The sequence below is a fragment of the Hippocampus zosterae genome, chromosome 14, assembly GCF_025434085.1.
Source record: "Hippocampus zosterae strain Florida chromosome 14, ASM2543408v3, whole genome shotgun sequence".
Taxonomy (NCBI): domain Eukaryota; kingdom Metazoa; phylum Chordata; class Actinopteri; order Syngnathiformes; family Syngnathidae; genus Hippocampus; species Hippocampus zosterae.
Genome location: NC_067464.1, coordinates 2,478,316 through 2,503,111, shown reverse-complemented (window position 1 = coordinate 2,503,111; position 24,796 = coordinate 2,478,316). Strand labels below are relative to the sequence as shown.

At 45.2% G+C, this 24,796-nt stretch overlaps 2 protein-coding genes and 1 long non-coding RNA gene across 2 annotated transcripts in view; 2 read left to right on the top strand and 1 right to left on the bottom strand.

The window, feature by feature from the left end:
* The window catches only part of tnika (TRAF2 and NCK interacting kinase a), a 284,569-nt gene that overhangs the window by 205,249 nt on the left and 54,524 nt on the right, over positions 1-24,796 (top strand).
* Positions 1-24,796, bottom strand: part of LOC127614344 (uncharacterized) — a 232,305-nt gene that overhangs the window by 207,131 nt on the left and 378 nt on the right. The window lies entirely within an intron of this gene.
* LOC127614340 (phospholipase D1-like) lies at positions 90-24,450 on the top strand. Its single transcript, XM_052085614.1, has 27 exons — positions 90-262; positions 8,910-9,116; positions 10,176-10,345; positions 10,418-10,560; positions 11,921-12,032; positions 12,794-12,859; positions 13,053-13,111; positions 13,417-13,509; positions 14,182-14,334; positions 14,438-14,587; positions 15,640-15,723; positions 16,054-16,135; positions 16,930-17,040; positions 17,143-17,328; positions 17,419-17,632; positions 17,713-17,841; positions 18,456-18,574; positions 19,670-19,783; positions 20,395-20,505; positions 20,707-20,795; positions 21,098-21,211; positions 21,300-21,349; positions 21,498-21,632; positions 21,782-21,935; positions 22,139-22,256; positions 23,117-23,751; positions 23,926-24,450. Exons 2-26 carry the CDS (start codon positions 8,945-8,947, stop codon positions 23,339-23,341), a joined length of 3,153 nt encoding a protein of 1,050 aa, XP_051941574.1. The 5' UTR covers positions 90-262; positions 8,910-8,944; the 3' UTR covers positions 23,342-23,751; positions 23,926-24,450.

Sequence of the window (24,796 nt, the reverse complement as noted above, 5' to 3'; positions counted from 1 at the left end):
AAGCACTACTCTTTCATTGGGGGAGACTCGAACTATCCCGCCTTCGGAGCTCTGATTGGTTTGGAGTTTCTCGCCCCGCCCATTTTGCGAAATCTCACAGAGTTGACTCTTTACCGTTTGTCACACTCTTACTTTTACTGACACCCGCAAGTGTCGGACCACTGCTGCTCTTGTTGCCTTCTATTTTCTTTTCCGTGACTTTTCTTGACGAGTGGACCGAACAAAAGCAAACATGTGGACTTCACGTCCGCCCAAAGAGCAGGTCGGTGACGTTTCACTCGCTTTCTTGTCCCGGCGACGGTGTTCTATTTGTGTCTTTTGGTGGGGGGTGTCACGAAGAACACTTAAAATGGACACTTTACCGCCCAAAATTTATTGTCATCATTGTTGAGTTGCTGCTGGTTTATTATATTTTTTCGTGGGTAAGACTGACAAAGAAGCACGGGAGAGTTGGGTTAGATTCCACAGGTGTTCTCTCCCTCACGCACCCACGCACTGGGGAAGTTAAGTTACTGGAATGTCATGTGAAGGCTGCGATATTGAAGTAACGCATTATTAATTCGCCCTCAGGCCTTTTTGTTTGCGTGCGTGTCATTCCACGTCTGTTCCACAACAACATCAGCACAAGCTATTGCATCTTTCCAATTTCCAGATAGGTGACACGGTGCGCTAGTGGTTTTATGACGTCTGGACGATAATTCCGAGGTTCAAGGGTCGAATCTGGGCTTCCTCTCTGGAGTTAGCATTGTTCTTCCCTTGTGCTTGCATGGTTTTTCATCCTCCAAACGTTTTTGTAGGGTTTCTGAGAAGTCTTCATAGGTGTGAATGGTTGGTTGTCTTTATGGGCCCTGAGATTGTGTGGCGACCAGTACAGGGTGTCCAGCCTCATGGGTACAAGGTACAAGAAAACAAAAATGGCTAACAAAAATTACCAGAGCGTACATCATGGATTTAAAAGCATTTAAACTTGGGTCTGACTTCTCTTCTGTTGCCATCTTATTCCATTTATGTGCAGCATAATAGATAAATGCAGCTTCACCGTGTTTACTTTGAACTCTGGGCTCCATCAACTGACCCAAGTCGGCAGATCTCGTCAGAGGACAAGCGAAATAGAAGATGTGACGAACGGATAGCTGTAAATGTGCAACGCTGGCGTTTACGTGGCCTCCATAAAGGCAACATTAATGTTTTCCAGATGTGCCACCGCAAACTGTATGCTGCATGCCGAATATTTCAGGGAGCTTTTTGGACCACAAAAAAAGAAAAAAAAGAAAGAAACTGTACGCTATCCAATCGAAGCTTCGAGAAAGAAGTGCGCCGTGACCCCAAAATTATATGCTGGAGGATTATGTAACATTCAAAGTTATTCATATGCTTTGCAGCTGTCATCATTAACCGCCCTGCAAGTAGGAAATCGGATTGTCTTGTATTGCCGGAACCTACCCTGAATAATCTGACTAAATAAAATGACATTACACCAAAATTGCTCACTTTCAGCATGTAGCCTGACAGACATGAAGAGCGAAAGCGTTTATACGTTCAACAACTGTGATCATGTGGTTGCACAAGTCTGCAGCCACGCTTCCAACTGGCCATGTGGCTGTCATCATAACGAATCAATCACATTCAAACTCACCGGAGTCAGATTACTCCTTCCGCGATTTAAGATGTCCCTTTTTTTTCATCTTCCGAACCGCTTGATCCTCACTAGGGTCGCGGGGGGTGCTGGAGCCTATCCCAGCTGTCTCCGGGCAGTAGGCGGGGGACACCCTGAAACGGTTGCCAGCCAATCGCAGGGTACACAGAGACGAACAACCATCCACGCCCACACTCACACCTAGGGACAATTTAGAGTGTTCAATCAGCCTGCCGCTCATGTTTTTTTGGAATGTGGGAGGAAACCGGAGCACCCGGAGAAAACCCACGCAGGCCCGGGGAGAACATGCAAACTCCACACAGGGAGGCCGAAGCTGGAATCGAACCCGGAACCTCTGCACTGTGAAGCCCACGTGCTAACCACTGGACTACCGGGCCGCCCTCTAAGCTGTCCCTGATTCACCCAAATAAAGTTCAGCTCGTGTTCTAGTAGGCTTTTCCTGACATTCTGACAAGGTTTTGCGCCAACGCCGACTGCTGTTTGGCACTCTTATTATTTCCCTTCACCTTGACTAAGGCCCCCAGTTCCAGCTGAAGAGAAACAGTTGGTCTGTAAAATAACTCAAGCTTTCTTTTTCTGTATTCTTTGGCGTTCGACTCAGCATGACTTAGATTTGCTCTTGATTTTACTGCTTGGTGCTTTCTACCGCCTTTAGTACCGATTCGTCTTACTGTTTATTGTGTATGGTAAATCGCTCCATGTACAGCACTTTGTATGCAGCGATGGCTGTTTGAAAGTGCTCGAGAAATACTGTTGACTTGACTTCTGAAGATGGGGGGGGGGGGTTGTTGTCACATGGACAGCTATTACTTGCCAGTTCTTGTCTTTTCGTCCTTTTTGGAAGAACCTCCAGCTTGATGATGACTGAGTTTTTCCGTATTTTCTGCGGTGTTCACCCTAACCAGGGAGTGCCCTCAAGGGGTCTGGGACACAAGCGCCAGGCTTTGAATCTTGGCCCCGACACGGTCGCGATGACATGAGCGAGGACTACCCGACCCAGAAGAGGGTGTGAGCAGTCCCCCTCCCCGTCTCCTGCACGGGCACAATGGCGCCTTGTGTTCGCGGTGCCACGGTGACGAGCATGACTGCTCCCTCGTTGTCGCTGGCGCCTCCTGGAGCGTCCCTGTCACCCCCGCCACACCCCACCCGCCACTCTGTTTTCCCGTGGATTAGATAATGGGCAGCTTTAGTGTGGGCAGAGAGAGAGAGAGGTGTCACAGACCTCCTCTCTTTCTCCTTCTCTCTTTCTTCCATCTTCTCCACTTGTACCATCTGCGCCATGAGCAGCTTGGCACCGCACGTTCTGTTCATGCTACTCAACTCGACTGTATTTTTACAGTGGTTTAAAACAACCGCCGCTGCATACAAAGTGCTGTACTCGGAGCAAAAATAATTCATACAACAAACAATAAAACACTAAAAATGACTAACCGAGACAGTAAAAAGCTCAAAAATAATAAACCTCAAAGTCAATTCTCTTGCTGAATCAAAAGCCAAAGAAGGAGTGGCTCAGAGTGGTAAGATGGGGTGAGGACATTTAAATATTTGAAAACAAATAACAGGATCTTAAAGAGAACTCTAAAATGTATCGGGAACCAGTGAAGGGATGTCAGAGTAGGAGTGATGTGCTCCCTCTTACGAGTACCAGTCAAGAGACGAGCAGCAGCATTTTGGACCAACTGGAGACATTTCATGGAGGATTGGCTGATTCCAAAGTAAAGTGGATTTCAGTAATCCAACCTGGATGTGACAAAATCCCCAGGATGGGATGTACAAAGGCCACTGGGACCAAACACTGTCACTTCTGTCTTCCTTTCATTGAAATTCAAGAAATGAATGCCACCCAGGTCTTGAGTTCCTCCAGACAGGATAAAAGTGGACCTCAATGAGAAAGCGTCTTTTTTTTTTTGCTCAAAGGGACAGAGATCTGTCAGTCGTCCGCATAGCAATTGAAGGAAATACCATGTTGGAACCCAATGGAAGAGGATACAGAACAGCAGAGGCCCCAGAATTGAGCCATGTGGAACACCACACTACATTGATGAGTCTGCATTGTATCTGTGGATCAATGTGTGATTGTCAAAGCATCAAACCATGCGCTCCTCCTCTCAACCACGGCTGTGAAACACACCGGGTAGTCATTTTAGCCCAATTCCAGGGAGAAGGTTCCGCAAAGCACATGCACTCAACAACTTTGGCGGACAATGGCAACGTATTTTAGGGGTAGGACTTCATTCTGTTTGCTCAAAAGTGAAAAGGCTTGGCACCCTCCAAGCATACGTGCGCCGCCAGCATGTCCCGAAGCAGTGGGGCAGAATCGCATTGCGCAACTCAAGTTGATATATAAACATTCTCCGCCCAGTTTTTGGAAGAGAACAGTCCCGCTGAGCTCCCGCTCTCAACACTAGCCAGCTAGATACTGTAGACCGAGACGCACATGCATTTTTTTTTTGTAAAAAGCTACCACTCCAACTCACCCAGAGAGTGAGAAATTACGGACATGTCTGTGTAAAAATAATTAAATGAAATAAATTGGGTAAACGGGCGGCCCGGTAGTCCAGTGCTTAGCACGTCGGCTTCACAGTGCAGAGGTACCGGGTTCGATTCCAGCTCCGGCCTCCCTGTGTGGAGTTTGCATGTTCTCCCCGGGTCTGCGTGGGTTTTCTCCGGGTGCTCCGGTTTCCTCCCACATTCCAAAAAACATGCATGGCAGGCTGATTGGACGCTCTAAATTGTCCCGAGGTGTGAATGTGATCGTGGATGGTTGTTCGTCTCTGTGTGCCCTGCGATTGGCTGGCAACCGATTCAGGGTGTCCCCCGCCTACTGCCCGAAGACAGCTGGGATAGGCTCCCAGCGGCTCGGAAGATGAATGAATGAATGAAAAAATTGGGTAAACTCAAAATATCAAGTCAGCAAACTTTGATAAAATTTCATGCTGGGGATTTTTTTGCTGTTGGGAAAGTTTGCTTTACCGCCTATCACAAAAAAGCAAAAAGGCAAAATTAAGGCATAAATGTCCACATTGCCAAACGACAGATGAATAAAAATGACCTTAAATTTAAAACTGGCACAATTTCAGACTGTCATGTTCGGGGGGGACTTTGAGTCCAGAGAACAAAGCATGAACAAGTCAAGTCAACGATATTTATAGAGCACTTTCAAACAGCCATTTACCAAAATAATAAACTTACCAAACAGTAAAACCAAAAACAAATCTAAGTCATGCTGAGTCAAATGCCAAAGAATAAAACAAAGCCAATTAGAAGCCAGAAAAAAGTCATTTAGGAAAAATAAAACATAATAAAGGCAGAAATGTATACAGATTTCCCCAAATGGCAGAATTTTCACACATTTGTTGTAAATAATAATCAGAATGACATCTTAGTTGTTTCTGCCAGCATATGTGTCCAAAATGTTTGAAAGGCCCAAGCGTGCGTGGTGAGAGAAAAGCTTTATTCTCGGCGTCCAGCCATCCTCCACACGTCTTCTTCACCCACACAATGTGCTTTTCTTCTACTCTGCCGGCTGACGATTTCCACCGCGCGTGCACTTCAACTAAGTGACATTTAAGAAGTGTTGTTAATATTCATACGTCAAGCAGCTTGTTGGCACTTTAAATATCACCATGACAACGGGAGTGGAAGGAGGAAGTCACGGAAGGGAGCGATAACTCATATTTCTCTCTCCCGCGATCTACCTCCAGGTTACACTTTTTGTGTGTGTGTGTGTGTACTGGGCAACATTGTGTACATGCGCACCCTGAGATCTTTTGCAGCATTCTAGCACCCCCTGGAGTTAACCTCCGGGCGGGTCGGGCCGACGGGAGGTCACGGTTATTCTTAGACAGCAAGAGATAACGCAGCAACGTCGTCAATAGCTGAGAGTACTTTCGCCTCGGGCTCGTTTTTAGTCAGTCAATGTTAAAGAAAGGCTCAGGGAAATTCATCCCTGCAAATATCGGCCTCCCAGTTAATCCATGCAAAAGTTCTGCGCCTTCCTAGTATTTCTAGTTATTCAGTTACACCCGTGTTACTCTTTAATCGTATCTGGCTTCATTGTTCCCCTGCACAATGAGCCTCGATTGTCCGGTATTATCATTCGCAATAGATTCTGTCACTCAAAGTGATTCTTTCGTAGCAGACCTGATGTCACTTTTCACCAAAATCCCATAAAAAGATGGAAACAAAACAAGTGAGAACCGCTGCTGCAGCTACTCCTACGATAACTACTGCTAGCAATGACTGCTAACATTTACGAACAACAATTCCAAATAAATGCGAGCATGAATTGCGAACACCTTTCTACAACCGTGGCTAAAGTAACTGCGATCAGCTTCAACCGTTAGCTTCAACCGTTAACCACAAGGAATGATTTTTTTTTTAAAACACTTGCTAAGTAATTGTAATTGAGCCTACTATGAACAACTGCGAACAAAAATTGCAAACAACGACTGACAACCACCCGACAGCACGTGCCAATACAATAACTGCTAACGACTGCCACAGCCACAAACAACCGCTAGCTACAAACAACTAGCTAGCTACTAAACAGCTACTAAAAACCGCTAGCAACAACTGCGACTGAAACAACCGTATCTACATCAACTGCTAACAACTACTGCAACTAGCGCGAGCAATTACCAACAACAATTCCCTACAGCAACTGCTCACGAAGGTAACTACTAACTTATTCCCTGTCAACAACTACTTCTACAATAGCCGGTAGCTACTAGCAGCTATTGGTTGTGGATGATCCGATATAGTCTAGCTCGCGGTCGACACTTTTTAGGTGGTCAAAGATGCGCTATCCCGCCGTTCGTGTGATGAACACAAATTGTACCAAAATGAGCAACTTGAAAACAAGGCGACTGAGGACAACCCATTGCGCATCGTCTAAAAATAGACACGGAAAACAACATTTTTCACAAGCCAGAGCTAATTAAAGTGCAACACAGACCTGCGCGATGTGATACACGAAAATGCCCTCGGGAACAATCGCGTTGTCTCATATCTAGCTAATGCTAACAAACACTACAACAGCTACCAGCGTCCAATTACAACTTGTCACAACAATTGCAAATAATGATAAACATCTGCTTGCGGCAACTACTGACTACTGCTAACCGATCCAACAGCTACTAAACAATCCGGTTGTCTCATATCTAGCTAATGCTAACAAACACTACAACAGCTACCAGTGTCCAATTACAACTTTTCACACCAATTGAAAATAATGATAGTTATTAGATAGCGCCAACTACTGTCCACTGCTAACCGATCCAACAGCTACTCCGTAAACACCCGCTACGGCTTATAGCCAAATGTATGACCTGTCGTCTATAAACATGTTCAATGAGCAAATGCTCGTCTAGCCTGAGTGGCTGAATGAAAGCGCTTTACCAAACTTCTGTCGACTGCTGGCAACTCTTCAGACGGGTCTGCGTCAACATGCCTGAACTTGTGCCGAAGTCGGGAATGTTTACTGTCGAGCTCTTATTTGTTGCTATTTTCTCTCGCGTTACATTCGCCGGCATTTTTAGCATTGTATTTTCAATGATCCGGAAAAAATATGAATATGTGGCCACTTTTCAGGTCATTCGCGACACATCCCTCACACGCTTGTGTTCCAACATGCAAATTGTTGCTCTGTTTATGGAAATGATGGTGTCTAATATTAAATGTCCAGAAACTTCACCCTCTTTTGTCTCGTTTGTGAGACTGACACTGAATATCCTCCCACGTCTCTGCTAGATTCCCATGAATCTCATGTTTTAAAATGGCAAATGTGTGTGTGTATTAAAAAAATAAAAATATAAATAAACAAATAAATAAAAAAATTATATAAGTGTATACACACACACACACATAAATATATTTTTTTAGTATTGAAACACAGATCAGAATCACTTCAGGAACCAATCCAAGGAGTTGAGTCAATCTCAATTCTTCATTTTAGTTCAACATTTTAGATGAAGTTGCTTTTATTTATTTATTATTATTATTATTTTTTTTTTAAGGACCGGGTTACCGGCAACATGAGTGTGCAATGCTGAGTTCCTTGAGCATTTCTTTTGAGGGTGTTTGGGAATTAAAAAAAAAAAAAACTAAAACTAAATCCAATAAGAAACAGGTTTAGCGAGTTGGCGATTCTGTTTGATGGAAGCGGTGTCAGTGTGTTTTGTAATCGTTGGATAATACGGTATGAAAATGAACGCGAGAACGGTTAGTTTGATCCGCTTTGACATTTCAAGGATAAATCACCCGTTTTGAAATGTTTTATGTTAAAGTGACAACCCTATCGAGAACAACCTATAGATCCCAGAATTTAACGGCAATTTTCTATGATTTGTTCCTTTTTCTATAAATATACTTGCAGAAATAGGATCTGAAAGGTCATCTGTCAGACATGCATACCTTTTTAGTTATTGATTGTAAAAAGGTGTAAAAAGGTGTAAAAAAAGTGATTGAGGATCAATATCTTGAAAAAAAGCCGGGTGTCGGACCGTTAGCGATACCTGGTATGGCGACGCGCCCATCCCTACTTTTAATTGGAAACAAGCACAACATTCTCAAAGTAAAATAAATAAATACATAACTACAAAAAAAATCTTCAAAAATTATGTGAGGGAAAAAAATGCAGAAACAAAAAGGGCTTAAAAATAGAAAATAGTAGAAAATCACCAAGAACTCAGTAACTTTGTACAAACAACAATTCAAAATTGGTGGGGGTGGAGAAACGATTTTCTGGGATGAAAAATTACAAAGCTGGAAACGTATTAAGTTTTAAGGATTTTTTAAATAGTGGCCTCCATTCCCTACATTTTTTTTGTGGGCTTAAAATAAGACAAATTGATTGGAAAAAAATGACAGCTTCCATCGGCTGAAAAAAAAATCTCTTTTGATGGTATGTCGATGGTGTTCAGAATAACATTGAAACAGCAAAATTGGTGTTGTCCTCGCACATTGCACTGTGTCGATACTTTAAAATCGATACTCGTACTGTATTAGACAATGTGGTTGTACTGGGCGTGACAGCGCTCATGGCGCACTTGACATGATGTCTACCTTCTGACTCATTTGGGTGCAGCCCCAAAAGAAAAATCGCACAGAACACGCCACACGACGACAGTGCCTTAAAACCCGCGGACTCCTCTTCAAATTGTTGTTGCCGTTGTTTGGCCTTGACGGGGTTCTGCCTTCGACTTTGTACGTTTTGGTCACGATCATGTCCGTTTTCTGGCGCTCTTCTCAGGGCCGCCCTGCTTCGGGCACTAACGACTGCTGAGCATGCTGGCCAAGGCTCCGCCTACAACCAGCAGACTTGATCTGGTGAATGCTGAAAGTTTGGACGGCCCGGCGACTGACGGAATCAAGATGGTCGAACTTGTAGAGAGCTTGGATGCCCGAGAGCTGGACTTTGATGAAGGGGAGGACGTGGACTACGAGGGAAACTGCCTAGGTACACAATGGGTAGGAATATTACTAGGGATCCACCGATATAACTTTTCTTTTCTACCTCCAATATATACACGCACATATATATAACAGAGTGGCACTTCTGACATTTGCATGTTTTTCTATCAACCTCTCATTTTGCGTCAATGTACTCCGAAGCACAAATAATTTCACTGATGTGGTATCTGAGTCTGAACACTTTCAAAGTAGTACATAGAGTAGATGATATACAAAGAAGAAATAAGAGATGAAGACGAATGTAATATCTGGTACAATGAAGCTTCAGATTTGCTTCGTGAACCAGTTGTAGTTTTCGACTCCTCTAGATGGCACTGTTGGTTTAAATAAAGGGGTTTAGGAAATGGCGCGTCAGTGTGCTTTCGCGCAACGTTGAACAGACTCTTTTCTTAATTTTTGTAATGTGTATGTATTGGTATAGCACGTTTTTATTTTTCTGTTTGCTGAGAATTGTATTCTGATTTGTTCAATAAAGATTAAAAAAAAAATCTGGTGGAGGTTGATGACGCTAATTTGAAGCTTCATTTTGACATCGCTGTCTGGTCGATACACGAGCAGAAGTGCAGCTGATTTTACCTCCTAACTACCAAATAAAGTGAATAAAAAGAAATAACAAACCCACTTGAGAATATCACAAGTTAGAAAATAAAACGGCAAAGGCTTCATAACGCGAATGTAGCACGTAGCATGTGGCTGCACGTAGCTATGGGACACCGCAGCGAAATTCGCGGGTCATTTTGCAGAGCAGAATTTGCAGTCGGCTAACGGAGTGCCGTCGTCCCCGTTTACCTTTATTAAGTAGCCCCAAACAGCTAATACGACTCCTATGCAAGCTGTCCAGAAATTATATGTCATGCTGGTAAAGTAGTAGTCGTGTTCTAGTATCTGAATATTGTTTTGAGTCGGTGTAAGTATGAAAACTGGAACGGCACAGTAGCTTGGAGAGGAACGAAATCTTGGAAGGAAAGCCAGCGTAGCATCCCACTCGTTAGCCTCCTACAGGCACGACTCTCACCCCTGCCGTTGCCCTCTGTGTTCTCCTCAGGGGACTGCCGCATCCCGTTCTCGGCCGTGTACGCTACGGTGGGCTTCAAAGAGGCCAGCGCCAAGGTCTTCCTTCCCACGGTGCCCATCACCGCCCGCATCCTGGAGGTGGAGCGCTTCACCACGGCGCAGGATCGCTTCAATCTGTCGCAGCACAGGAGCGTCAACAAGGTCCATATACACGCCACTAACCCCCCATCCCCAAAAATGTCTCATCAGTTCCTGTCAATTGTCTCCATGCAGTCTCTGCCCGCCGTGTTCAAGATTGAGATGAAGCACGGCGAGTTCACGTGGATGGTGAAGAGAAAAGAGAAGCACTTTATGGAGCTGCACCGAGAGCTGAGGACCTACAAGACCTTTATGAGGATACCGCTGCCGTCGCGCAGGTGGGCCACGCCCACCTCATCTGCATATCGGAAGCATAAACGCAAAACTACCCGGAGTATCAAAGTATTTTATTCAGCAATTATTTGTAAGACGTAGCCAAACAAGGGGCTATTTTTTAATATATTTTACAGAATTTATTTTATTCATCATATTATCTCATAATGTGTGTGTATTAAAATATGTATATATATATATTATTTTTTTATACATATATATATTTTTTTATACACACACACACATATATATATATATATATTTTTTTTTATACATATATAATATATTTTTTATACATATATATATATTTTTTATACACACACACATATATATATTTTTTTATACATATATATATATATATTTTTATACACACACACACATATATATATATATATATATTATACATATATATATATATATATTATTTATACATATATATATAATATTTTAATATTATATTTATATAAATAAATATTATATATATAATATATATTTTATATATATATATATACATATTATACATATATATATATATATTATTTATACATATATATATAATATTTTAATATTATATTTATATAAATAAATATTATATATATATAATATATATTTTATATATATATATATATATATATACATATAAGTATGTAATATATATGTATAAACTATGTATATAGAGGCAGAGCATAATTCATACAAACAAATCTGTTGTCGTACTTCTGCAATGAACAACAATAATCAAAATCTAAATATTTCCATGAAATTAATCAAATGTTTCCATTTTATATGCTACACGCGGAAAGACTATTTGTTTCTATTTAGGTACATTTTGTCCGATTGCTGAAGTGCACTTTAAAATGATCATGTTTATATGTTAAGTTACAGAATATGACACAAATTTGTTCCGAGTCTTCTCAGATCCTGTTCCAGTTGAAGAGCATGCTAATGCTAACCCGTCAGTTTATAGACTTGCGATGAAAACTCGCTTTCCCAATTGCCACTTTTCTACTTCCTCCAGTTCCTTTTTCAGATTGTGTCAGCGTTCCCGTTGTTATATAGCCGAAATGTGCGGACCTACCATGATTCTTTTCCACAACTCTCTCCCGCTAGCTAAAAAAAACATTAAGATTTTCACAACACGCGTCACGTCTTGTTGACTTGACTTTATTTGCGTCTGCGCCACACAGTTTGAGCAAACATCTCTTCGGCCTTCAAGACCGACTCGCCCCGCTGTCATTTTTTTTTCTCGCGAACCACATTAGCCTGCGCAAGCACCTGCGGGGGGGGGGCTGTGCCGCGCACCGCGACAATGCTTTGAATGAGCAAATATAATCCATTCCCGCCGGGCTTCTCCTCGTCTTGCAGTCACACGGTGAAGAGGAGGACGGTGAGGAAGAGCGAGGTGAGAGAGATGCCCTCGCTGCCCAGGGGCGGAGGCGACGAGCTGGTGCGGGACGAACAGGTGTCCAGCCGGCGGGTACGTCGTCAACACGTGGTGCAATAAATGCCCGATGGGACCGTGATAATATGTATTTGTTTCGCGGTGTTTATATGCTCACAGGTCAGAATATTAGGTACACGGTCCTGCACGGTCCAATGCGGGGGTGAGCAAAGCGTAGTCGTTCCGTTATCTAATCCGACCCACTGAGCATTTACATTTGTAAAGATTTTTGTCATGCGTTTTGCCAAAAATCTGTAAATAAAATCCATCCATCCATCCATCCATCTTCTACCGCTTCTCCAGGGCCGGGTCGCGGGGGCAACAGCTTTAGCAGGGAAGCCCAGACTTCCCTCTCCCTAGCTACTTCTTCCAGCTCTCCCCGGGGAATCCCGAGGCGTTCCCAGGCCAGCTGGGTGACATAGTCTCTCCAGCGTGTCCTGGGTCTTCCTCGGGGTCTCCTCCCGGTGGGACATGCCCGGAACACCTCACCAGGGAGGCGTTCAGGAGGCATCCGAATCAGATGCCCAAGCCACCTCATCTGGCTCCTCTCGATGTGGAGGAGAAGCGGCTTGACTCTGAGTCCCTCCCGGATGACCGAGCTTCTCACCTTATCTCTAGGGGAGAGCCCGGACACCCTGCGGAGAAAACTCATTTCGGCCGCTTGTATCCGGGATCTCGTTCTTTCGGTCACGATTAAATAAAATCTTATTTATTAATTTTGGGATGCTCCCCCGACTGATTTATCGCTCGCAAATCACAAAATAAGACAAAAAGTATGCACGTGTGTCTTCCTCCAGAGACAACTGGAAGACTATTTGAACAAGCTGCTGAAGATGGGATTGTACCGCAAATATCATCACACTGTGAGTATCCCGTCGTGCCAGCGAGCGGCTGCGGGCTGCCGTCACTCACGTTGGTAATGTTCGCACCGCTTTTATGATTGGACGAGCGTATTTCGCACGTTGTTGTGAGACGCGTCTCGGCGTTGAAGAGCTAAAACGGGATAGAAGTTGCCGCATGGTGTGACGCTTGTCGTGTGTTGTCGTCTTTTCCCAGATGGAGTTCATTGACGTCAGCCAGTTGTCTTTCATTCACGAGCTGGGCCCCAAAGGACTGTGAGTACTTGGTTTTTCTTCTATCAGAAGAAATTGTTTGATTTTTTTTTTTCCCTCTTAATGTAAACATGAAAATTTGATTCGATTTTTTTTAATGTATTTTTATTCTTGTCAAATTTCTTGCTTGAGTCACCCATTTTATTTTGAATCTTTGTATTTGATTTCAAATAATTTTATTTGGCACTTTTTCCATGATGTTTTAAATGTGCTCATTTAGATTATGATATTTGCCCCATCCATTTGATGATGTTCATATTTTTTTTTTATTTTTAGCCATTCATTTTTATTTTTTTGTATGTGTGCAGGGAAGGGATGATATACAAGCGCTCCGGAGGTCATCGCATCCCCGGCATGAACTGCTGTGGTCACACACAAGCCTGCTACCGTTGGTCCAAACGGTTTGTGCGCTTGTCTGTTTGTTTGTTTATTTATTTATCTATTTATTTGTCTGTTTATTTATTTATCTATTTATTTATTTATTAGCTAATTGATCGATTAATTAATTAATTGATTAAAATTTTGGGGCCTCTCAATTAATTAATTAATTGATTTAAATTTTTGGCCCTCTCATTCTCTTTTGTCCTTGAACCAGTTTCGTAACGAGTTCGTTTGTGGGATTATTGACCCCCCCCCCCCCCCAAAAAAAAAAAAAATCAGCTGCGTGATCCATTCGCTGTCAACATATATTGCTCCTCTCTCTGTGGCTTGGGTTTCTACTGAACCTTCTTGTTTTACATTCATGGGCGGTTTTGGTGTCTCACACAATGTTTTTGTGTGTTTTGTGTGTGTGTGTGTGTGTGTGTGTTCTCGCAGCCTCCTCTTTATCACAGCCAAGCGATTATATGAGCATTTTTTACAATGTATTGCGAGAACACACACACACACGCATGCACAAACAATCCCACACATTTGGAAGGCTCCCTGGAGCCACCGACAGCTCCGTGATTTGCTTACCACATGCCTCCTCTCCCAAAAATAAAAACAAACAACAACAACAAGTGACATAAAGAATTATAGAATTAATCCACATGTGATGATGACGACTGCGCGTGTTTTGTCTTTTGTTGTAGGTGGCTGGTGGTAAAGGACTCCTTCCTGCTGTACATGAAGCCCGACTCGGGAGCCATCTCCTTTGTGCTGCTGGTGGACAAAGAGTTCAGCATCAAAATGGACTCCAAAGACACCGAGACCAAGCACGGGGTTCGGATTGACAGTCTTTCCAGGTGTGTGTGTGTGTGTGTGTGCCTGTGCAGGTGCCTGCGCGCAGACGGGAGAACAAGCTTGTTTTTTGTTTCCACTCTTCACGTGACACCACGTTGCGTGCAGGACGCTGGTGTTCAAATGCAGCAGCTACAGACACGCCCGCTGGTGGGGTCAGAGCATCGAGAACTTTGTCAGGAATTACGGCAAGGCCTTCCTGCGCCAGCATCGCTTCGGTTCCTTTGCGCAGGAGCAGGAAAACGTTCCTGCCAAATGGTCAGTGCAGCCGTTTTTGGGGAATATATTTGGGACGGTCCGGTTTTAAACGAGTCAGGTACTTACTTCGCCCATCCCAAATGGGGAAAAAAAATATATAAAATAAATAAATAAATAGGGCGGCCCGGTAGTCCAGTGGTTAGCACGTGGGCTTCACAGTGCAGAGGTACCGGGTTCGATTCCAGCTCCGGCCTCCCTGTGTGGAGTTTGCATGTTCTCCCCGGGCCTGCGTGGGTTTTCTCCGGGTGCTCCGGTTTCCTCCCACATTCCAAAAAACATGCGTGGCAGGCTGATTGAACACTCTAAATTGTCACGAGGTTTGAATGTGAGCATGGATGGTCGTTCGTTTCTGTGTGCCATGCGATTGGCTGGCAACCGATTCAGGGTGTCCCCCGTCTACTGCCCGAAGACAGCTGGGATAGGCTCCAGCACCCCCCGCGACCCTAGTGGGGATCAAGCGGTTCGGAAGATGAATGAATGAATGAATGAATAATTCCCAAGATGGCAGCCCGGTAGTCCAGTGGTTAGCACGTCGGCTTCACAGTGCAGAGGTACCGGGTTCGATTCCACCTCCGGCCTCTCTGTGTGGAGTTTGCATGTTCTCCCCGGGCCTGCGTGGGTTTTCTCCGGGTGCTCCGGTTTCCTCCCACATTCCAAATAACATGCGTGGCAGGCTGATTGGACGCTCTAAATTGTCCCAAGGTGTGAGTGTGAGTGCGAATGGTTGTTCGTTTCTGTGTGCCCTGTGATTGGCTGGCAACCGATTCAGGGTGTCCCCCGCCTACTGCCCGAAGACAGCTGGGATAGGCTCCAGCACCCCCCGCGACCCTAGTGAGGATCAAGCGGCTCGGAAGATGAATGAATGAATGAATAAATAAAAGTTACACCAAAGTTACACATTGCCTCATGAGAAAAACAGACTACCGGTACTTAAATAGTCAAGCCAAGTCGTCAAGGAAAAAAAAAAAATACGGGCTCCTCGCCCTACAAAACAGCTGCGTGCATTTTGCTTTACGGACATCTTGACGACTGAGTAAATCCGCACGTTGCAGGTACGTGAACGGAAAGACTTACATGGAGGACGTCGCCGATGCCTTGGAGGAGGCCAGAGAGGAAATCTTCATTACCGACTGGTGGTGAGTATCGTGGGCGGTTGGTTGCTAAGCTTAAAAAAAAAAAAAAAAAAAAAGGGGGAATGGAACCAACGCAGCACTTGGAATCCAAATCAACTTGGCAATCTGAAGCTCGGCTGATGTCCTCATGCGCAACTCGCCGGGCTTATGGACTTAACCGTTCGCTATGTTGTAACATGAGCCCGCGGATCGAGCTCCAGATGCCAACGTGAGCCTTAGATGGTGTCAAGCTACCACATTAGGAACGTGATATGTTTAACAAACGTTCACCCGGCATGTGAAGTATGCAAAACGGTGTGTGTGTGTGTGTGTGTGTGTGTGTATCGGTTGCAGGCTGAGTCCCGAGATTTTCCTGAAGAGACCTGTGGTGGAGGGAAACCGCTGGAGGTTGGACTGCATCCTCAAGCGCAAGGCCGTAAGTGAAGGCGCAATCACACATGGGACACGTTTTCGCGGCCGCTTGTTGCTAGGCGGACTTCGCTTTGGGCACGTCGTAATCGTGCAAGAATCGGGTTGCGTTTTGTCCCCGGACAAAGGTTGTATTTTCTCAAGAATTCATTCATTCATCTTCCGAGCCGCTTGATCCTCACTAGGGTCGCGGGGGGTGCTGGAGCCTATCCCAGCTGTCTTCGGGCAGTAGGCGGGGGACACCCTGAATCGGTTGCCAGCCAATCGCAGGGCACACCGAGACGAACAACCATTCGCACTCACACTCACACATAGGGACAATTTAGAGCGTCCAATCAGCCTGCCACGCATGTTTTTGGAACGTGGGAGGAAACCGGAGCACCCGGAGAAAACCCACGCAGGCCCGGGGAGAACATGCAAACTCCACACAGGGAGGCCGGAGCTGGAATCGAACCCGGTACCTCTGCACTGTGAAGCCGACGTGCTAACCACTGGGCTACCGGGCCGCCTTTAATCAAATATACATATTTTAAATATTTTTTTTTCTTATGCGAACCTCTGCATTTTGAGGAGAATAATGTCATCTTGCTAATATCGAATAAATCCGTTTTTTTTTCTTAAGAAAATATACTTTCAACCGTTCTTCTTATTGAATTATTCATTAGTATTAATATGGGGAAAAATAACTAATTTGCGATAATGAAAATTATCAGATGGGAATCTGATGTTGATGTTCCAATTTCCTCTTCTCCCATTATGATCTTGACGTGTGTGTGCGTGTGTGTGTGTGTGTAACGGTAGCAACAAGGCGTGCGCATCTTTGTGATGCTGTACAAAGAGGTGGAGTTGGCACTGGGCATCAATTCGGGCTACAGCAAGCGAACCCTCATGCGCCTGCACCCCAACGTCAAGGTAAGTTCCCGCGTGTAGCAAATGTTCACAGCGGTGGGCGTGTCACGTCAGCAGCTTCCTCTTCATGTGTGTGTGTGTGTGTGTGTGTGTGTGTGTTGTCAGGTGATGCGCCATCCCGACCACGTGTCCTCCTCCGTCTACCTTTGGGCGCATCACGAGAAGCTGGTCGTCGTCGACCAATCGGTGGCCTTCGTGGGCGGGATCGACCTGGCGTACGGTCGCTGGGACGACGGGGAGCACCGGTTGACCGACGTCGGCAGCGTGACGCGCTCCGTGGCGCTCGAACAGGTCGCACGTCGCGCGGCGGGCCGTTTTGACGCTTTTTTCCAGACCATCTGTGCAAAATGTCATCTCATTTTGGTGGTTTCCGTTCCTCAGGTGGCTTCCGCCGACGCTCAGTCCGCTACGGCGGCCCCGCCCGTCGACGGCGCGTCGCGGAGCAACGGAAGGGGGACGACCAACGGGGACCCCGTGGACCTGCCCAAGCTGAAGGGCGTCGGCCGCAGCCGGCGGGCGCGCTTCAGCTTGTATCGACACTTGCACAAGCACACGCTGCAGCACGCGGACAGCGTCAGCAGCGCGGACAGCTCGGGTGCGAAGCCAAACCTTCAATCAAGTTTCTCGCAATTGTCCCTCGCTTTTTGCCGGAGTGTCGAAATTTGCCGTTGACAGGGGGCGGCTCGGTGCGAAGCTTCAAGACGGGTGTGGGAGAGTTGCAGGGAAACACTCGCTTCTGGCATGGAAAAGACTACTGCAACTTTGTCTACAGGGACTGGATCCAGCTGGAAAAACCTTTTGACGGTGCGGAGCAGTTCTTCGTTAGGAACGAATAACGACTGAAAAGAAGAAGAAAAAAAATCTTCAGGTTTTAAATGGACAGATTTGTTCCTTGGCACAATCGGCGACGTTTACTCCCGTTTTCGCCTCTTCTGAATTTTTGAGATGAAGTCCATATGACACAATTACTTTTCCTAAATGATATTTTTATGAGCGGCCCGGTAGCCCAGTGGTTAGCACGTCGGCTTCACAGTGCAGAGGTACCGGGTTCGATTCCAGCTCCGGCCTCCCTGTGTGGAGTTTGCATGTTCTCCCCGGGCCTGCGTGGGTTTTCTCCGGGTGCTCCGGTTTCCTCCCACATTCCAAAAACATGCATGGTAGGCTGATTGGACGCTCTAAATTGTCCCTAGGTGTGAGTGTGGGCGTGGATGGTTGTTCGTCTCTGTGTGCCCTGCGATTGGCTGGCAACCGATTCAGGGTGTCCCCCGCCTACTGCCCGGAGACAGCTGCGATAGGCTCCAGCACCCCCCGCGACCCTAGTGAGGATCAAGCGGCTCGGAAGATGAATGAATGAATGATATTTTTATGAGACAAAAAGCTGTCTGTCGTCTAATTCCATATTGGCCCTCTCTGCGCAGACTTCATCGACCGCTACACCACTCCCAGAATGCCGTGGCATGACATCGCCTCGGTGGTGCACGGCAGAGCCGCTCGCGACGTGGCGCGCCACTTCATTCAGCGTTGGAACTTTACGAAGGCGAGTACAGCGCTCGTGTTACTGGAGAATAATAATAACGATACGCACGATAATTATTTTATTTTTTTATTTTTGAAGTGCGTTGTCAAACTGAACATCAAACAACGAGAACTGTAAATTGTGTGTTTCAGCATAAAAATACACCCAATAACCGCCTGCTAGCTTAAAATGCTAACACACAAACACAACGCAAAACACCATAGATGGACTCACAAATGGCATTGGTGTTATTTCGATCGTGGGCAGTGGAGCAACACATGTAGACAGGCGATATAACAGTATTTTCTTTGTCGTCTGCGAAAAATATTACCGCGGCTTACTGCAGAGTTGTGACCGTCTTGTTCGGGTCAAATCCGTATTATTCCGAATTATACTTCCCCCTAGTGGCCAAAGATCATACGTCAGATTAATTAATTGTGACGCACAAACCGCGTCATCTTTACATTCGGCTTACTGCAGAGTTGTGACCGTCTTGTTCGGGTCAAATCCGTATTATTCCAAATTATACTTCCCCCTAGTGGCCAAAGATCATACATCAGATTAATTAATTGTGACGCACAAACCGCGTCATCTTTACATTCGATTAAATGATCTCATGACGCCATTGAATTATTGGTTGCGCAAACTTTTCTTGGCCACATTTCCTTAAAACACTTTTGGTGTTTGTGACGTTCCCGTCGTCAGTTCGCTTCGTCACCGACGTGCGGGTCGTCTGCGAAAAATATTACTGCGGCTTACTGCAGAGTTGTGACCGTCTTGTTCGGGTCAAATCCGTATTATTCTGAATTATACTGCCCCCTAGTGGCCAAAGATCATACGTCAGATTAATTTTTTCCGTCTTACTTATTACGCTGGAATGTTTCCTCTCAAGATAATCGTTAGCGGGTGGTTACATGGCACCATTCTTGTGGCTGACCACACACACACACACACACACACACACACGGAGGTCAATAAACACTCCCTTGTTTCATTTCAAGGGAACGTCTTGACTCCAAGTGTGGAAAAAAACACTTTTACTTTGCCACTCATGCTTTCCCACTGCACTGTGAGGTCACACCTTCTCACCCCCTCCCCCCCTTTCTCTTCCTCCAGATCATGAAACCAAAGTACCGCTCTCTGTCTTATCCATTCCTGCTGCCAAAGTCTCACTCCAGCGCCACTGAACTGCGCTACCAAGTGCCCGACTGTGTGAATGCCAAAGTGCAGGTAAGACGACGCTAACGCGAACGGCGCACTTCCAAACTCTCCCAATCGAGCGTTTTGCCGTTACGGAGCACAATAAGCCTGAAGGAAGGCTTTGAACCCCCCCCCCCCCCCCCCCACCAACCCCCCCCAAAACAAAACAATAATCCAAAGTATGACCTCCTGTATGACTAACGTGTCCATGAGAGCTGCTGGAGGGGCACAAAAGAGAGTCCGTGGGCCAAAAACAACATTATGTAACTACAAAATAATTTTTTAAAAAAAGCTAACAACCTTGTTTTTCATCTTTGGTGCCAGTTATGAAGTGAAATTGGACACGTTGAGCCATATTTTGGCCATGTAGCTGGACCCAATTGAAAATTGTCTCTTGAAAATAGTGAAAATGGACGTTTTTAGATCTTCTACACCAGAATCTTACATGAAAAAAAAACGTAGCAAGTCGGCCATTTTGTTTTGAGGCAGCCATTTTAGGGTCTTGGTTTCCTCATTGAGTGCGCGGCAGATCCAGAAAGGATTTTTTTTTTTAACTGTGTTCCTAAATGTCCAGTGAGTGTTATATTGATTGAAGAAGATCAAATGTTTGTTTTGGGTTTTTTTTTTTTCTTCTGCGTAAGGTTTTGCGGTCAGCGGCCGATTGGTCGGCTGGCATCAAGTACCACGAGGAGTCCATCCACAATGCATACATCCAAGTCATCGCCAAGAGCAAACACTACATCTACATTGAGGTAAAAAGAAAAACTGCGATGTCTGGGTGTTTATTTTATTTTTTTGGGAATAGAAATGTTTGTGAATTACGATCTTGCGTACCTTATTTGAACGCCCCGTCGTCAAATACGCAAGCCGCAACGCCTGCGCTGAGCTCGTGCAAACCACGTCGCGTTAGCGATGGAACGCAAATAAACCCAGGCATCATCTTGTCCTCCCAGAACCAGTTCTTCATCAGCTGCGCTGACAACCGGACGGTGTACAACAAGATCGGAGACGCCATCATCGAGAGGATCCTCAGAGCGCACAAGTACCTGAATCGGCCGCTTTAGTTTTTCCGTCGAGTCCGTCGTGCTCGCCTCGAAATGTCGTCACCGAGATAAAAATGCTCCGTTTTGCCGAACCATCCGTTGATTATCGTGGTGTCGAATTTTCCGACGTTATTACCTCTACCGGGCACGCATACACACCCCAAAAAAAGCCACAAAGCGGTTTTGTTCCGATTGCTGTTTGTTGCTCAGCGAGTGACGTGAGGAAATTGCGCAATATTTCGAAATCCCTTTTAGCACCGGAGCTCATTTGCGGTACTCAATGTGCAAATGTGCTTGGCAGGGAGGGCAATAAGTATCGCGTGTACGTGGTGACCCCTCTGCTTCCCGGCTTCGAGGGGGACATCACCACAGGCGGGGGCAACGCCATCCAGGCCGTCATGCACTTCAATTACAGGTGAAGCGCAAAAGACCACGATCCTTTCAAAATTGCGCAAAGAGTGACAACTGACTGTTGTTGTTGTCCCCCCCCCCCCCTTCTGAAGAACCATGATTCGAGGGGACTACTCCATCATCTCCCAACTTAGGAAGGAGAGTAAGTACTTCAAAGCCAAGAAGAAAGAGAGTGATTGAAATCTGTCATGGCTGATAAGGTCACCTAGCAAAGTTGATCGAGTGGCGTGAACTCGTTAGCCGTTTGCTAATTTAGCTAAAAGACGGGATTTTCTTCCCGCCGCCCGCAGTGGACGACCATTGGATGAACTACATCTCCTTTGCCGGCCTTCGGACGCACGCTGAGATGGAAGGCCGCCTGGTGACGGAGCTCATCTACGTGCACAGCAAGATGCTCATCGCCGACGACAATACCGTCATCATTGGTGCGTCGCCACTACTGAAGGCGTGTGTCGAGAAAAGAAAAAGAAATTGCAGTTGCATAAGAACAAGCCCTCAAGATTTGCACTCTGATGCCACCTGCTGGCTAGAAAGCGCAAAGACCTGATTTTTTTTTTTGATACGGGTCTCGCAGGCTCGGCCAACATCAACGACCGGAGCATGCTGGGTAAGCGCGACAGCGAGGTGGCGGTCATCGTGGAAGACACGGAAACGGTTGCCTCGGTGATGGACGGACGCGAGTTCGAGGCTGGCCCGTATGCGCTCGGCCTGCGTCTGGAGTGCTTCAGGTGAGAGATTTATCTTCTCCGATTTATACACGCTTATCTTTCGGAGGAGCTCACTGTCATAAATCAAATTCACTACAATGTGCCAAAAAAGCCACAGAGAAATCCAACAAAAAATTTTGTGGTGTTAATCCAGTCGATGATAAATGAGCTGAAAATAGCCAGAGGTCTTTTCAAATTTCTTTTTTTTTTCTCTCTGTGTCCAGGACGATCCTCGGCGGTCACGGCGACGCAGCCATCGATCTCTCTGACCCCATCAGCGACCGCTTCTACAAGGAGGTGTGGATGACCACGGCCGGCCGAAACGCCACCATTTATGAGAAGGTATGAGAGATCACGACAACGTGGAACAAAAAAAAAAAATGCTCTCTCTTTTATAGTTTTTCTCAACAAGTTAATTTTACAGGGGTTCTCATCTTATGGTGTCGTTTTGTTCTTTCAGCGGCGACATAAGCCAAATTTAGTTCAAAACATGCCATGGGCTAGCAATAATTTCAAATGCTCTAGCAAATCATAAATGCACTCAAAGTTTGTGTGAGAAAAAATCGGCTATGACATAAGTGGGCCCGACCGATTAATCGACTGGCCGATTTAATCTGCCGATATTAGCTTGTTTAAAATCAGCAAAAAAATCTACAGATTTTTGTCCAAAAAATTTTTGCACCGGCTAGCAATCATTTCGAATGCTCTAGCAAATCATAAATGCACTCAAAGTTTGTGTGAGAAAAAATCGGCTATGACATAAGTGGGCCCGACCGATTAATCGACTGGCCGATTTAATCTGCCGATATTAGCTTGTTTAAAATCGGCAAAAAAAATCTACAGATTTTTGTCCAAAAAAATTTTGCACCATCAAAATAGACAGATAACGACATTCAAAAATTCCTTCCTAAAAAAAGTTGCCCGATTTTTCGATTTTTTTTTTTTTTTTTTTTTTGGTTACAAAAAGAATACAGGCCAAAGTATTTAAAAACACTCTTGAGCCCAAAAAAATAAATGTTGTAAATTAACCGACTGATTAATCCGTCTCAGAATTTTACTCTGCAAAATATCAGAATTCCCATGGGCCCTAATAAATATCAAAGAATCCAGTGAAAAACAGCAAGTACGCTGCTAGCTGAGCGTGCCTTCTCTTACCACGCGACCACGTATTCTTACGCCGCCGTGCACATGTTCCTCCGCAGGTGTTCCGTTGCCTTCCCTCCTCGCTGGTACGCAACATGTCCGAGCTGGAGCAGTACCAGTCCAAGCCCGGCCTGGCCCAGGCCGACCTGGCCCGCGCTCAGGAGGAGCTGCGCAAGATCCGCGGCTTCCTGGTGCAATTTCCTCTGGACTTCCTGTCAGAGCACAACCTCATGCCCTCGGTCGGGACAAAGGAAGCCATGGTGCCCACCGAGATATGGACGTAGGACTTTTTAAAAGCCGGATACTGGGACGCTATCTCGCAGTTGCAGCGAGCATGATGGGATGCCACTTCCTGTTCCAACAAAGGGACCAGGCGCTTGGTTTTAATACAACCCATATTAGGTAGAGAGGGCAATGCATGCATGCGTGTGTTTGTACGCGCATCAGCTGTGTAAGGTTGCCGAGATGCCGTTTGACACCAGGGGTGGGAACACTGAGGCTGACATTGTATGTGGTTATTAAAACTTGGTAGCAAAATCTAGAGGACTAGGTTGCTTTTGAAGGAGCCCTGGAAATGGCTAAAAACACCCTAAAATGGCCACTTCAAGACAAGATGCTAAACTTACTGTGTCTTTTCTGACATGGGTTCTTCCGACTTTTTTGTGGGTCTGCTCATGAGAGACATGCCAAGCAAGTTCATGTTGCTATCTCAAAGTGGCGTCGGTGGCTGAATTTTTAAAAACATTCTCAAGGTTGCAATTAAGTCAAAATGGCCTCTTTGAACCAAAATGGTTGCCTTCATTGTCTCTTTAGGCGTGGGTTCTTCAGACTTTTTGGTGGGTCTGCTCATGAGAGACATGCCTAGCAGGTTTCATGTTGCTTAGTCAAACTGGCGTCGGTGACTGAATTTGTAAAAACATTCTACAGGCTGCAATCAAGTCAAAATGGTAGACGCGGCGTGTTTATTTTTGCATGGGTTTTTGAGACTTTTTTGTGAGTCTTCTCATGATAGACATGCCGACCAAGTGTCATCTTACTAAGTCAAGCTGGCTTCAGGGGCTGGATTTTTATAAACATTCTAAAGGGTGCAATCAAGTGAATATGGTCACTTTGAGCCAAAATGGCAGACTTCAGTGTCTGTTTGGGCAATGTTTTTTGTTTTTAGACTTTTTTTGTGGGTCTGCCCTTGATAGACATGCCTAAAACTAACTCACAACACCAAGGGAAATTGAATTGGCTAAAATGAAATGTCTGCTTCAAAGTTCCAAGCAAAATGTGTAGGGATGGGTCCTAGAATCTTTTTTGTGGGTCATGATAAACATGCCTAACAAATGTCACGTTTATAAGGTGGCTTAATTGTGTCGGAATAACTTTTAGAAATGGATTAAAATAACCCGGAAGTGGCGGTTTTAATGCAAAATGGCAACTTTTCTTTGTTTTCAGGTATGGGTTCTTGAGACATTTTTGTGGGTGTACTCATGGTAGACATGCCGGGGGCTGAATTTTTCCCCTAACTTTTAATGAAAGCTGCAGTGTAAAGCCTGAAACATTTGGACACATTACTGTTATTTGAACCACTCTAACATCAAGGCTTTATGTGGTGTACCCTCTGTTATGACGTCACAGTTTGACACGTCATCGTGCTGAAATGGAGCCGAATGGGAAAGAAGTAGTCAGAAAAGGACAATCTTCCCTCGTGTAATTCTATATTTAGCCCGACAGGTGGTGCTGGTTTCTTA